General features: G+C 43.0%; 1 protein-coding gene across 7 annotated transcripts in view; it reads right to left on the reverse strand.

Annotated features, from left to right (window-relative positions):
• The window catches only part of MIA2 (MIA SH3 domain ER export factor 2), a 94,901-nt gene that overhangs the window by 59,227 nt on the left and 22,439 nt on the right, over nt 1-13,235 (reverse strand). For 5 of the 7 annotated variants that reach the window (XM_056133774.1, XM_056133769.1, XM_056133770.1 and 2 more), the window contains 3 exons: nt 1,874-2,005; nt 455-476; nt 274-362 (listed from right to left, as the gene is read on the reverse strand). In XM_056133774.1, coding sequence (XP_055989749.1) covers nt 274-362; nt 455-476; nt 1,874-2,005 — 243 coding nt within the window. Of the gene's footprint in view, nt 1-273; nt 363-454; nt 477-1,873; nt 2,006-12,042; nt 12,356-13,101; nt 13,235 lie in introns of those variants that run through there. The other 2 variants (XM_056133773.1, XM_056133771.1) reach the window with 2 other exon arrangements.

Here is a 13,235-nt window from a genome sequence, read left to right on the forward strand (position 1 = left end):
AGACAACAGAACTCTTGAACTTTCCAAGTGAGGAAGTGGTGAGGAAGACATTTGGGGTCACTCCAGGCTCTTGGCTCAGAGGTCACTCAGGGCACAGGGGACAAGGCAGTGCTGGGAATCAAACTACAGTTAGCCACACACAAGGCAAGTGTGTTAACCTGTATCTCTGACATCGAGATAAATAAGGAGATAAATAAGCTATACAGAAGTACTTACAGTAGGAAGTGGAAAGTCCCTAACTATAACAAGAATATTAACATTTTGAAAACTGACCTCTTTTTTAACAAGGCTCAATTTTTCAAGTAATTTACATTTTTCTTCTATTAGTGAAGAAAGTTCCACAGCAAGCTTTCCCTCTCTTGCTGGAAAAAAAAGAAAAAGAGTAAATATGATCATAAGTTGTTTTCACTTTAATACTATAAACAATGATGAGAACCAAAATAAAAAAACTTACCCACATAAAGTCGGCTTCTAATCTGAAATATTTAACAAAAATTGTATTACAAACTTATGTTCAGGCAAGTCTAATTTAATTAATTTCTACTGCCAATTTAAAGAGCTCTATTTCCAATAAGAAAACAATTTTTAAAAAGCTATATATTAAGGTCTCCCTACTGAAGATTCATATATGTGTCCGTATATTAATATAACTCTACCTAAAGGATGCCTGTTTAATTCCATTTTTCCCACTGTTATTAAAACTTATCTAACCCCAAAACAAACCATCCCAGGCCTTCTCTAGTATCATCTCCCCTAATAACCATGTAAGAAATGTTACCAGAGGAGGTGGGTCTGTGAGCATAGTGTGCAACGTGCATTTGACAAGTTATGAATTTATGAACCTGTTACTTGCAAAACTGTCTCATATAACAGTTACCTCATAAAATAAGTGAAAACACTAATACTAAACATTTGAGGAAGGAAAAGGGAATAGAGAATACCTCAAGAAACTAAAGTGCATGCTTTGCTTGCGAGAGAGGCCTGGGCTAGATGCTCGGCATGGCTGGGTACTTGGGCACTGCCAAGAGCGCCCCCTGAGCACCTGACCAACAGCAGCCCCAGAGCACCAGTGGGTATATAAGGACCAAAAACAAACCAAGAAAAAGAAAAAGGGAAAATACACATCCCTTTAAAAAAAAAAAACCCACAGAGGAGACAACCAAGGAACTAGTGTAACTGGTAAACTACATGTGCTCTAGAATGAAGCATATCGGGACTGGAGCGAAAGTACAGTAGGTAGGGCATTTGCCTTGTACACAAGTGACCCAGGTTCAATTCCCAGCATGCCATATGGTCCTCTCAGCACCACCAGGAGTAATTCCTGAGTGCAAAGCCAGGAGTAAGCCCTGTGCTTCGCCGGGTGTGCCCCAAAAACATCCATGTATAAGGAAGTTAAACTTAGAATTTGGGGATTAATGTAATATAAGCATGTAGGAAAACATAGAATTAAGATATAAAATTGAGGGATTATCACAAAATATAATAGGAACCTTCTTTTTTTTTCTTTTTTGCAGTGGATGGGGGACAGTGAAGGCACCATACTCAATAGTACTTAGAGCTTATTCCTCATTCTGTTCTCAGATAACACTCTTGGTGGGGCTTAGGGGACCACATGAGTGTCAAGGATCGAGAGGGGGTCAGAGTTAATGCAGCTGGTAAGATGCTCATCATGCACACAGTCATCTCTGGTTGAATCCCCAAAACCACAAATGGTCTGGTAGTGGGAAAGTAAGTCAATGACTTTATGTGCCAATACCATAAACTCTAATACCCTCACAGTCATATTACCTAACCTGTAATAAAATATTGCTAATTCAAGTCAACGATAGAATAAACATTTTGTTCGGACATAATATTGATACTGACTACTTACCGACTTAAAACTTCTCCACAATAGCAAGAAAACAGCAAAAGTTCCAACGATAGCTACACAAATCACTAACTCCCATGGAAAACCATAAGGATTAGGGCCTGGTCTCATATCTTCAGGTAATGTTGCCACCACCTTGAAAACAATTAAAATTAACTTGTTGAAATAGCACTTCAAGTACAATAATGGAATCAACCCACAACTATAAAACCAACATGGGTGAAGTATCTGCACGTGCATTTGATAAGGAGTAAACTAAAATATGTTTTTGGTTTTTTTGTTTGTTTGTTTGTTTGTTTACAAACTCCTGCAATTCCAAAAAAAGATGAAATCATGAAATTCATTGACGCTTGGATGGAACTACAGGATACCATGTTAAGTGAAGCAAGTCAGAAGAAGGGCAAATACGAGATGACCTCACTACCTGTGATATATGGAATAACAGGATGAGGAATACAAGGAATCAAATAGGGAATATCTAGCTTTCCTTTGAACTCACACTAAGAAAAAAGAAGTGAATAGGGAAGCAAGAAGAGGCAGACTGGAGGTAACAAGAGCAAAAATACAGAAAAACATACTTTAAAAACCGTACAGAGGGCTGGAGTGATAGCACAGCAGGTAGGGCGTTTGCCTCGCAGGCGGCTGACCCGGGTTCGATTCCCAGGAACCCATATGGTCCCCTGAGCACTCCCAGGAGTGATTCCTGAGTGCAAAACCCTGAGCATCGCCAGGGTTTTGGTGTGACCCAAAAAGAAAAAAAAAATGCAATAGAGCTTTGGGTTTAGAATATGAATCTTGGGGCTGGAGCAATAGCACAATGGGTAGGGTATTTGCCTTGAAGGCGGCTGATCCAGGTTCAATTCCCAGCATCCCATATGATTCCCCCGAGCACTGCCAGGAGTAATTCCTGAGTGCTTGAGCCAGGAGTAACCCATGTGCATTGCCGGGTGTGACCCAAAAAGAAAAAAAAAATTGGATATAAATTCCTTTATCCTAACATTACAATTCCTTTTACTTTTTTTTTTATCTGCCTGTAAAGGTAATATTCTTTGAGCATGCAAAAACAATTTCTATTATTCTTCCTCCAAAGGCCATGAGTGACACTTAACTGTGGCTTTCAACTTCCCCTAATATGTCTTCACACAAAAATACTAAGGTTTTTGCAGTTGCTTGTCGCTTCCTCTTTCTCTGGGTCCAAACATTATACATCTTTATCTACTGCTAGGGTATAATTCCCATTATTATCAGAACCCCCCCCGAAAAAAAACATTATAGAAGAAAAGTAAAAAGAAGGGGAAAAAAACCCTTTAAAGAACAACCTGAAGTCTTATGAAATTTGACACTTTCCAGAATTCAACCAAAACGTCTATGAAAAGTCTTTTTATAAGATCTTTTCTACATATAAAAAACTCCTTAGGCAAATCTATCCACACTCTTTTTTTGAAACTTTGACCTAGAAATATACTCCTTTCATAAGCTATTGATAGTTCATCAGATATAGTAAATAAACCTGACTGTATCTTTCAAAAAAAAAAATATATATATATATATATATTCCCAAGGGACAAGAGAGACGGTCCAGCAGTTAAGGTGCTTGCTTTGCTTGGTCCTGACCCGGGTTCAATCCCTGGCACCCCATAACTTCCCAACAAGCTTACTAGGAGTGATCCCTAAAATCACAGAGCCAGAAGTAAGCCCTATGAAAGTTTGTAATGAGCACTTCCAGGTGTGACTCAAAAAACAAAAACCAACAAAAAAAACCAAAGCAGATCGCTGCCTCCCTCCCCACCTCTCCCTATATTATGCAACTTACCAGAGTTCCCAGATAAATGACATCAGTAGAAACACTGAATTATTTCCTTTAAAGGGGCCAGACCAATAGTACAGAGGGTAGGGCATTTGCCTTTCATACACAAGTTCAATCCCCCGCATTCCATATGGTCCCCAAAAAACCACCATGAGTTAACTCCTGAGTACAGAGCCAGGAGTAACCCCTGAGCATTGTTGTGTATGACTCAAAAAAGAAAAAAAAAAAGCTTGTATTTCAAAATTAAAAAGAAAAAAAAAGTATGTCTGCCTAAGAAATCCAATACACCATACTAGAGAGAGAAAAAAATTTTACCTTTTATTTTTTTAAATTTTAATGTAGGAGAATTGTTATTTATTCAGCCATTGATCAGGCTGATTGACTTGGGCATGAACTCCGCAAAATTTTACCTTTTACCATTTATATATTCTCTGAGCTTTTCAACCATTTCTAACATGAAATGAACACTATTTCAACAATCTATTACTATTTCTTTAGACTGTCCATTAAAATACTGTCACTGTCACTGTTCTCCCGTTGTTCATCGATTTGCTCGAGCGGGCCCAGTAACGTCTCCATTGGAGACTTTGTTGTTACTGTGTCTGGCATATCGAATACGTCACGGGGAGCTTGCCAGGCTCTGCCGTGCGGGCGAGATACTCTCGGTAGCTTGCCGGGCTCTCTGAGAGGGGCGGAGGAATCGAACTCGGGTCGGCTGCGTGCAAGGCAAACGCCCTACCACTGTGCTATCGCTCTCTCCATCAGTCCATTAAAATAAGACAAGGGAAATTCTAAAAGCATCTCTTAAAGACAAATCATCATGTATAAGGGCATATCTTAGTGTAGGCACACATCTTAAATATCACTTTATCAGCCCTTCTATCACAAAAGATGTTATACTCTAAGCTAAAGCTTCAAGTTGGCTGAATCAATGGACTAAGAAACAGCAAAGAATCTAAGTTTCAATAATTCATCTTTAATCCATATACCTACAAGTAAACTGACTTAGAAACAAATGGAATCAAATCCATAAACCTATAAGTGAGAAAAATGGACTTAGAAACAAATGGATTTAACAAAACGAACTTCCAATAAAGAAAAGCCCAGGACCAAATGGATTAACAAGTGAGCGCTTCAAAAAAAATACAGAACAGGTTGGAGCAATAGTACGGCAGGTAGGGCATAAAGCCTTGCATGTAGCCGACTCAGGTTCGATCCTGGTTCTAGATATGGTCCCCCAAGCTCACCAGGAGTGATCTCTGAGCACAGAGCCAGGACTAGGGTCTGAGCAAGTAAGTGTGGCCCAAAAACAAACAAATAAAGTTTACAGAAGAATCAACACTAATCATTTTTTAAATCTTCCAAAATACAAAGGTGGGAGAGCTCACCCTAACTTGTTCAGAGGCCAATATTAGCTGCTATGACACCCAAATAAAAATTGAAATAGAAATCCTCAACGATAAAACATCAGATCCAGTAGCAAATTAAAAAAATTATATACAATGATTGAATGGAATGTATTCAAAGAATTCAGGATTGATTCAGCTCTTTAATTATTTTAGTGACAGATTGAATCTAGGGCTTCATGCATGCAAGGCAAGGGCTCTACAGCTGAGCCACATCCCTGGTCCAAATGACATTTTGTCCTGGAATCAAAGGTTTCTTTTTCATTATTTATTTATTTTGGCTGGAGTGATAGCATAGCAGGTAGGGTGTTTGCCTTGCATGCAGCCAACCTGGGTTCGATTCCTCCATCCCTCTCGGAGAGCCCAGCAAGGTACTGAGAGTATACCGCCTGCATGGCAGAGCCTGGCAAGCTTCCCCGTGGCATATTCGATATGCCAAAAACAGTAATGAGTCTCACAGTGGAGATGTTACTGGTGCCCGCTCGAGCAAATCGATAAACAATGGGAGGACAGTGCTACAGACAGTGCACTTATTTATTTATTTTAAATTTAACTGCATTCAGTGTTGCTCAGAAGCTTCTCCCAGCTTGGCGCTTAGGGAACTATGCAGTACAGGGAATAAAATCCAGGGCTCCCACATGCACTCTAGATCTGAGGTCGTGTCCTAAAAAATTCAATATTTTATTATTTTTTTTGAAGTAATGAATTATAAAGCCAGGAGTAGCCCCTAGCACTGCCAAGTATAACCTAAATTCTATAATCAGAAAAAATGCAAAACATTGTTGGAAGAAATTAGAGAAGATTTTTTTCAAATGCAGTGAATAAAATAAGACCAGAAAGATAAGACCGTAGATTGAGTGCTTGACTTGTAGGCAGCCAACCTAGGTTCAATCTCCAGCATCCCATATGGTTCCCCAGGCCCTGTCAGGAGTGAACCCTGAGTGCAGAGCCCTAGGCAACCCTGGATGTGGCCCAGAAACAACAGAAAATATCAATGACATCTCTTGGTTATAGAATGGAAATTCAGTATTGTCAAAATGGAAACTTTCCCAAACTGAATTATTAATCAATGTAATCCCTATCAAAATTCCAACTGTCTCTTGCAAAAGTAAATGCTACAGAACCAAAATCACCAAAGTAATACTGAAAACTAAAAGCAATTATGGGAGCTCACACCTGCCCTACTCCAAAGCTTACTATAAGCTAGAATAAACAAAACAGTTTGGCAATGGCTTGAAAACCTCTGGCCCAACAGAAATGAATATCCAGAAATAAACTGTGAGATTTATGGTCAATTAATTCTCAACAGTAGTACCAAAACAAATCAATAAATAACAGTCTTCAACAAATGATACTGGAACAAGTGATTATCTACATGCAAATAAAGTCATACCCAGATTTTATATACTTTGTAAAAATTAACTGAAAATGAACCACATACTTTTAGTACAAAATCTGAAACTCTTAGAAATATAGACATAGGGGGCTGGAGGAATAGCACAGCGGGTAAGATGCTTGCCTTGCACGCAGCCAACCCAGGTTCGATTCACAGCATCCCATATGGACCCCCGAGCACCGCCAGGAGTAATTCCTGAGTGCATGAGCCAGAAGTAACCCCTGTGCATAGCCGAATGTGAGGGAGGGAGGGAGGGAGGGAGGGAGGAAGGAAGGAAGGAAGGAAGGAAGGAAGGAAGGAAGGAAGGAAGGAAGGAAGGAAGACATAGGCATAAATCTCAGTGACCTTATCTGAAACAAGTTTCTTAAATAGGACACATAAAGTACTATCCAAAGAAAACATTACAGATAAATTCCATAAAAATTTAAAACCACTGTACTTCGAGGCTGGAGCCATAGTACAGCGGGGAAGGGGTTTGCCTTGCAGGCTGCCAACCCGGATTCAATCCCCAGCATCCCATATAGTTCCCTGAGCACCACCAGGAGTAATTCCTGAGTGCAAAGTCAGGAGTAACCTCTGTGCATCGCCAGGTGTGATCCCAAAAAAAGCTATAAAAAAAAGAAATCATGGTACTTCTAAGGAAACCATAAAGATGGTTAAAAAAACGCACTAGAATGGGAGGAAATATTCACAAATCCCATGTCTGATAAAGATGCAATGAATTATTTCAATAGTCAAAACAATCCAATTTTTTGAAAAGGCAAAACGAAGATATTTCTCCAAATACAAAGGTACTCAAATGGCCAATAAACACATGCAAAGATATTAATCTCACTAGCCATTAGGAAAATGCAAATCAAAATCCCAGAGATACCACTTCTCACTCAATAGGCTGGGTTTTTCTGTTTTAATTGTTGAGGATATGAAAAAGAACGCTGAAACTACTTTTACGTAAATAAAATGGTGTAGCCTCTGTGGAAAACATCTTGGCAATGTCTCAAAAAGTTAAATATATGGTAAATATGAATCAATAATTCCACACCCAGGAATATACCCAAGAGAACTAAAAACATTCATTTAAAAAAAAAATCTTGAGGCTGGAGTGACAGCACAGCAGGTAGGGCATTTGCCTTGCACGCGGCCAACCCAGGTTCGATTCCCAGCATCCCATATGGTCCCCTGAGCACTGCCAGGGATAATTCCTGAGTGCAGAGCCAGGAGTAACCCCTGTGCATCGCCAGGTGTGACCCAAAAAGCAAAAAAAAAAAAAAAATCTTGTATACAAATGTTCATCTCAGCATTATTCACAATAGCTAAAAGTGAAAAACTCAAATATCCCAAACTCTGAACCTATAGTAAAATGTGGTACACAGCCATGCAACATAATATTATTCATGATAAAGAATGAAATTCTATTACATCTTACAATGTGGAAGACTCAAGAGAGTGTGAAGAATGTTATACAAGGGCAGGAAGATAACAGAAAGATTAGTACCCGGGTTCCATTCTTAGCATCACTGTGTGGGCCAGGGGTTATCCCCAGCATTACAGAACCTAAAGCAGCATTGAATCCTCAGACCCTGTGCTGAACTGACAGCCACTCAACTGCCAAGAATCACTTGTGAAGCTCCCCCCAGACCTTCTGAGGACCACTTAGGAGGCCAAAAATGTATATACAGATATCAATATGATACACAATGGGCCACGTGTTACATGATTCTATTCACATTGACTGTTCAGAATAGACAATTCATAGAGAAAGTATTTGATAGTTACTAAGGAATGACAAAACAGAAAAACAGACGTTGACTGCTGGAAGTATGGGGCTTCTCCCAAGTTAGATGTTCTCAAATTGTGGCGATAGTAGCACAATATAGTGAACATGAAAAAAATTAAGTCACCAAACTGGGGAGCTGGGGCAACAAACAACAAGTTGAAGCATATGCTTAGCATTCAGAAACCCTAACGAGGTTCTATCTCAGCTCCACAGGGTCCCCAGAGAGTCACTGGGAAGAGGCCAAAAACTAAACAAATAAATAAATATCAGAGCGTAACAATAGTATTATCAAAGGGTGAATTTTGAATTATATGAATTGCATCTCAGAAAGTAATTTTTTAAGTTTATTAAAAAGAAAAAAAAAACTCCTGGGGCCAGAGCAATAGCACACCAGGTAGGGCCGTAGTCTTACATTTGGCTCACCTGGGTTTGATCCCCCGTACCCCTTACGGTCCACAGAGCACCGTCAGAACTAATTCCTGAGTGTAGAGCCAGGAGTAAGCACTGATCATCCCCAGGAGCAGCTCCAAAACAAAAACAAACCAAACCCCCCACCCCAAAGAAAAAAAAACTAAGTAAAGCAGTGCTGTGCCAGCCCATCTCCCAGCCAACACAGTAAATCATCCTGGTAAAGACACTTGTTAAAGTACTAGGGGGAAAAAATCTTCAAAATATAAACTTTCCTTCAAGTCTCTCTTCATGGACATTACTACAAACATTACATTCTGATTACTGCTGTTTTTGATAAAAATGGAAATATGTACAATCTAAAATTGTCTTTTGGGGCCGGAGCGATAATACACCGGGTAGGGCATTAGCCTTGCACGCGTCCGGCACGGGTTCTATCCCTGGCATCCCATATGGTCCCCCAAGCACTGCCAGGAATAATTCCTGAGTGCAGAGCCAAGAGTAACCCCTGAGCATTGCTGGGTGTGACCCAAAAAGCAAAAAAAAAAAAAAAAATTAAAAATTAAAAAATAAAATTGTCTCTTACCTCAAATATGCTTCTTTTCCAGCATAAATCAGTCCCTCTTTGTGAATAAGGTGCTACAGTCAGAAACCTGGATGTGATTCCCATTCAATGAATACAATTCTATCCATTTCCTACTAAATATTTCCTCATTCAGTAATACTCTCTATTCCACCTTGACTAATGTTATCTCTCGGTTCCATCTTGTTTCTAGTTTTCTTTTTCATTCCTTTTTCTTTTTCATGGTATTTAAGCCATACCCAGTGGTGCTCAAGGCTTACTCTTGGTTCTGTGCTCAGGGATCACTCCAAATGCAGTGCCAGGGATCAAACCAGGGTCAGTCATGTGCAAACAAGTGCCTTAACCTCTGCACCATCTCTCCAGACTATTTTCTTTATATCCAGCCTATAAGCTACATTTACTTATTTATTTTAGCACTTTTTAAAAATCTCAGGGCTAGGACGAAGGAGACGTTACTGGGGCCTGCTCAAGGCAATCGATGACCAACAGGATGATCGTGATCGTGATTGTCGTGATTTATTTTTGGCCACAACCAGCAGTGCTCAGGGTTCCTCCTGGCAGGGTCTGGTGAACCATACACGGTCTTGAGAATTGAACATGGGTCAGTCCCATGCAAGGCAAGTGATATCTATTTAAATCAAAAGTTTAACCACTGAAACTTCTGGATCTCCTGCACACAAAGCACTTAGAAGCCACTTAAACCTCCAGCCAGCATTACTGCACAACATTCACACTTTACCCTCCCATATTAGACAGTTCCAAACTAGTTGCACATACCATGCTGTTTGATCCCACCCTTGCTTAAAGTATTTACTCAGTCTAAAAACATTTTCCTAAACACTCATGGAAAGGTAGTTTTGTACACCCTTCAATTTTCCTAGCATATTCTGTGTACACAATCATAAGCAATTCGTTAGTTTCTACTATGTACTGTATGGATTAGGGGGTAAGAATCTTTTCTCCCTTAACAGAATGATATCAGGCTGAGGACATAACTTGACAGAATTCCTGCCTTGTGTGTATGGAGACCCTGGATTACATCCCTGGCACCTCGTATGGTATCAGAAGCCTGAACTTGTCCATTTATAATTCCTACAGAACTATCATTCATTTATACATACATACATATACACCTATATGCATATGTGCAACAAGACCATGCAACAATAATCTTTGGGGGTGGGAGGGTCTGCGGCCACACCTGGCTGAGCTGGGTAATAATCCTGGATCTGTGCTGGCAGTGCTCCTGGAGGTGCTCAAGGAACCACAGCAGTGCCAGGATTGCATTAGGATCCATAGCAGACAAGGCAAAGGCTTTACCCCATACTATTTCTGTGACATGCAACAACATTTCTTAATTTATGCAATAAGAAACCAATAATCCTAATTCTCCCAATATTTTGAAAGTTTTTTATTTTTAGTACAATTTGTATGCTATTCTAGTTTATAAACAGAGACATAAATGCCCCTAAGAATGTCACTAAACACGTATTAAAAACTTGAGAGAAAAAAAAAACCTAATACTTGAGAGGGAAATCTCTGCAAAAAGAGACCATGATGACCATGATAAGAGACTACTCAGACAATGACAGCTTGAAATAATCACTCTGGACAAGAACTGAGTGCTGAAAGGTGGTAAAAGGATATACATGATAATCTTTCAGTACCTGTGTTGCAAACCACAATGGGGGGGGGGGGGGGCGGGTGCCTGTCACAGTGGCAGGCTGGGGGTGGGGACTGGTGGGAGGGAAACTAGGGACATTGGAGGTGGGAAATGCACACTGGTAAAGTATTGGAACATTGTATGACTGAAACCCATTCATGAACAACTTTGTAACTGTATCTCAAGGTAACTCAATAAAAAATAATCAAGGAAAATAAAGAAAAATTTCTATAAACTAATAAACTGGACCTGAAAAAAAATAATTTTGCACCTAAGGAGCTTAATATCTCCAGATTGAACATTAGCACGACCTCAACATTAACAAGATACAGAAAGAAATCAAAAACAATCTCATTTATCCCAAAGTATTTCAAAATTATTCCTTACCACTAGAAAATAAAGAAGCAGCATGCCAACCCCCATCCAGGCTTGGATGCTTTTCAAGACAAGTCTCATCACTACAAGAAACTATTTCATAGTGTAAGTTTCTCCAAGTTGGGAGAACCTCATGTGTCACTGACTCAAATTCAAAATAAACAACATGACTGCAAGACTAATTTGTTTTTAGGAACCGGAAAACAGCTACCACCGTGCAAATGGCCCAATGGAGCAAAGGCTCTCTTCACTGATTCCCAGGTCCCCTCATCACACACACACACACACACACACAAGCCCAAGCATCACACACATATAAAGCCCAAGCAATACACACCGTCCAAGCATCTCACACACACACAGTCCAAGCAACACACACACACACACACACAATCCAAGCCGCATACACACATAAGCCCAAGCAACACACACAGCCCAAGCATCACATACACACACACACAGCCCAAGCAACACACACAGCCCAAGCAATACACACACACATAAAGCCCAAGCAACACAGTCCAAGCATCACACACACACAGCCCAAGCATCTCTCTCACACACACACACACACACACACCCACACACACACCTACAAACCTGGCTACAGTCTTGGACACAGGGCAGGTGAGAACCAGCTTCGGGATCCCCTAGCACACACAGCCTCTCGGTCACCAAAGCCAAACTCTGCAGATTCCTTCCCCCGGAGACCCCCGCGACCCCTGGGCCACGCAACTCTGATCGCGCCAGGACTCACCCTCCGCAGCTCTTCCAGGACCAGCCCCAAGTACGGCTGCGGGGCAGTCCTGGGGCCCTCCATGGCGCCAAGGCTACCTGGCCGCCGCGGCCACGGCCGCTGCCAGGCCCTTACCGGGCAACGACAATCGGCAGAGAACACGCAGCGTTCCGCCCGGAACCCAAAACCCGCACCCGCGATCGGAGCAAACCAACTGAGGAGCCGGCTGCAGGGGGGTCGGGGCCAGACCCTCACCACCCCGCCTGGAGCGTCGACTCGGCCGAGCCTGGAAACCCCGGCCGGTTCCTTACAGTCCCAGTCCCGAGGCCGGGCAGCCGCACGTCTGCGGCGCGGGAGCCGGGGGGCGCGCCCACTCCTCGCCGCCCCACCCCCTGGGATTGGTTCGGGCCGGGACGCGGCGGGGAGGCGGGGGCTGGGGGGTGGGGGAGCCGGCCCCTCGCCCCTCCCACTTCGCGCGAGCTCCGTCGACGTGTCCGGGTGGTTTGCTCTTAAAGGGGCCGGCGCTGTTCCTGGCGCGGTACCGGGCGCAACGCCGAAGGCGGGCACTTTTGCCGAGTGCTGGGGCTAGAGGGGTTCGGCCTCCAGCTCAGCGCGCTTGTACAGGCCACAGGAGCCCGGAGCAGGGCCCTGAGTCACCGCCCTCCCACCCACCCACCCACAACTCGCGGGGCCGCGGGGGCGGCGTGGCCGTTCTTAAATGCCCCTCGACCTCGGGGCGGGCTCCGGGCCCAGCCTCCACCCCACCCACCTCACCCCCGGGAACCTGCCTCCTGCGACCCTGCGGGGAGACCTCGTTCAGCCTCCCGCAAGAGAAATTCGACGGCCTCCTTAATCGGGGACCCAGCCCACCCTGGCGAACCCGCTGCCGCTTTCACTGCCCAGAGTCACCGGCGTGCGATCGCGCCCGTACGTCCTACCGTGTCCGGACCTGCGACTTGGGTTGGGGCAGGCGTGCGGGCTCAGCTGCCGGCCGGGCGGGGTTTAACCTCCCGCCCCGCAGCGTGGTCGGAGTTGCCCGCAGGGCGAAAGCAGAGGGCCTGGGGCCTTCCTCATTCATACCTGGGTTTACCTGGGCACTCGCGGGTCAGAACCGTCTTAACTTTTCCTTAGCTCTTCGCTTCTTAATCAACCACCTGGACCTAGGCTGGGCGCGTGCCTTCTCCTGTGCGAATGGGAGCTAAAAGCGGAGCCTC

The sequence above is a fragment of the Sorex fumeus genome, unplaced genomic scaffold, assembly GCF_029834395.1.
Source record: "Sorex fumeus unplaced genomic scaffold, SorFum_2.1 ptg000098l, whole genome shotgun sequence".
Lineage (NCBI taxonomy): Eukaryota > Metazoa > Chordata > Mammalia > Eulipotyphla > Soricidae > Sorex > Sorex fumeus.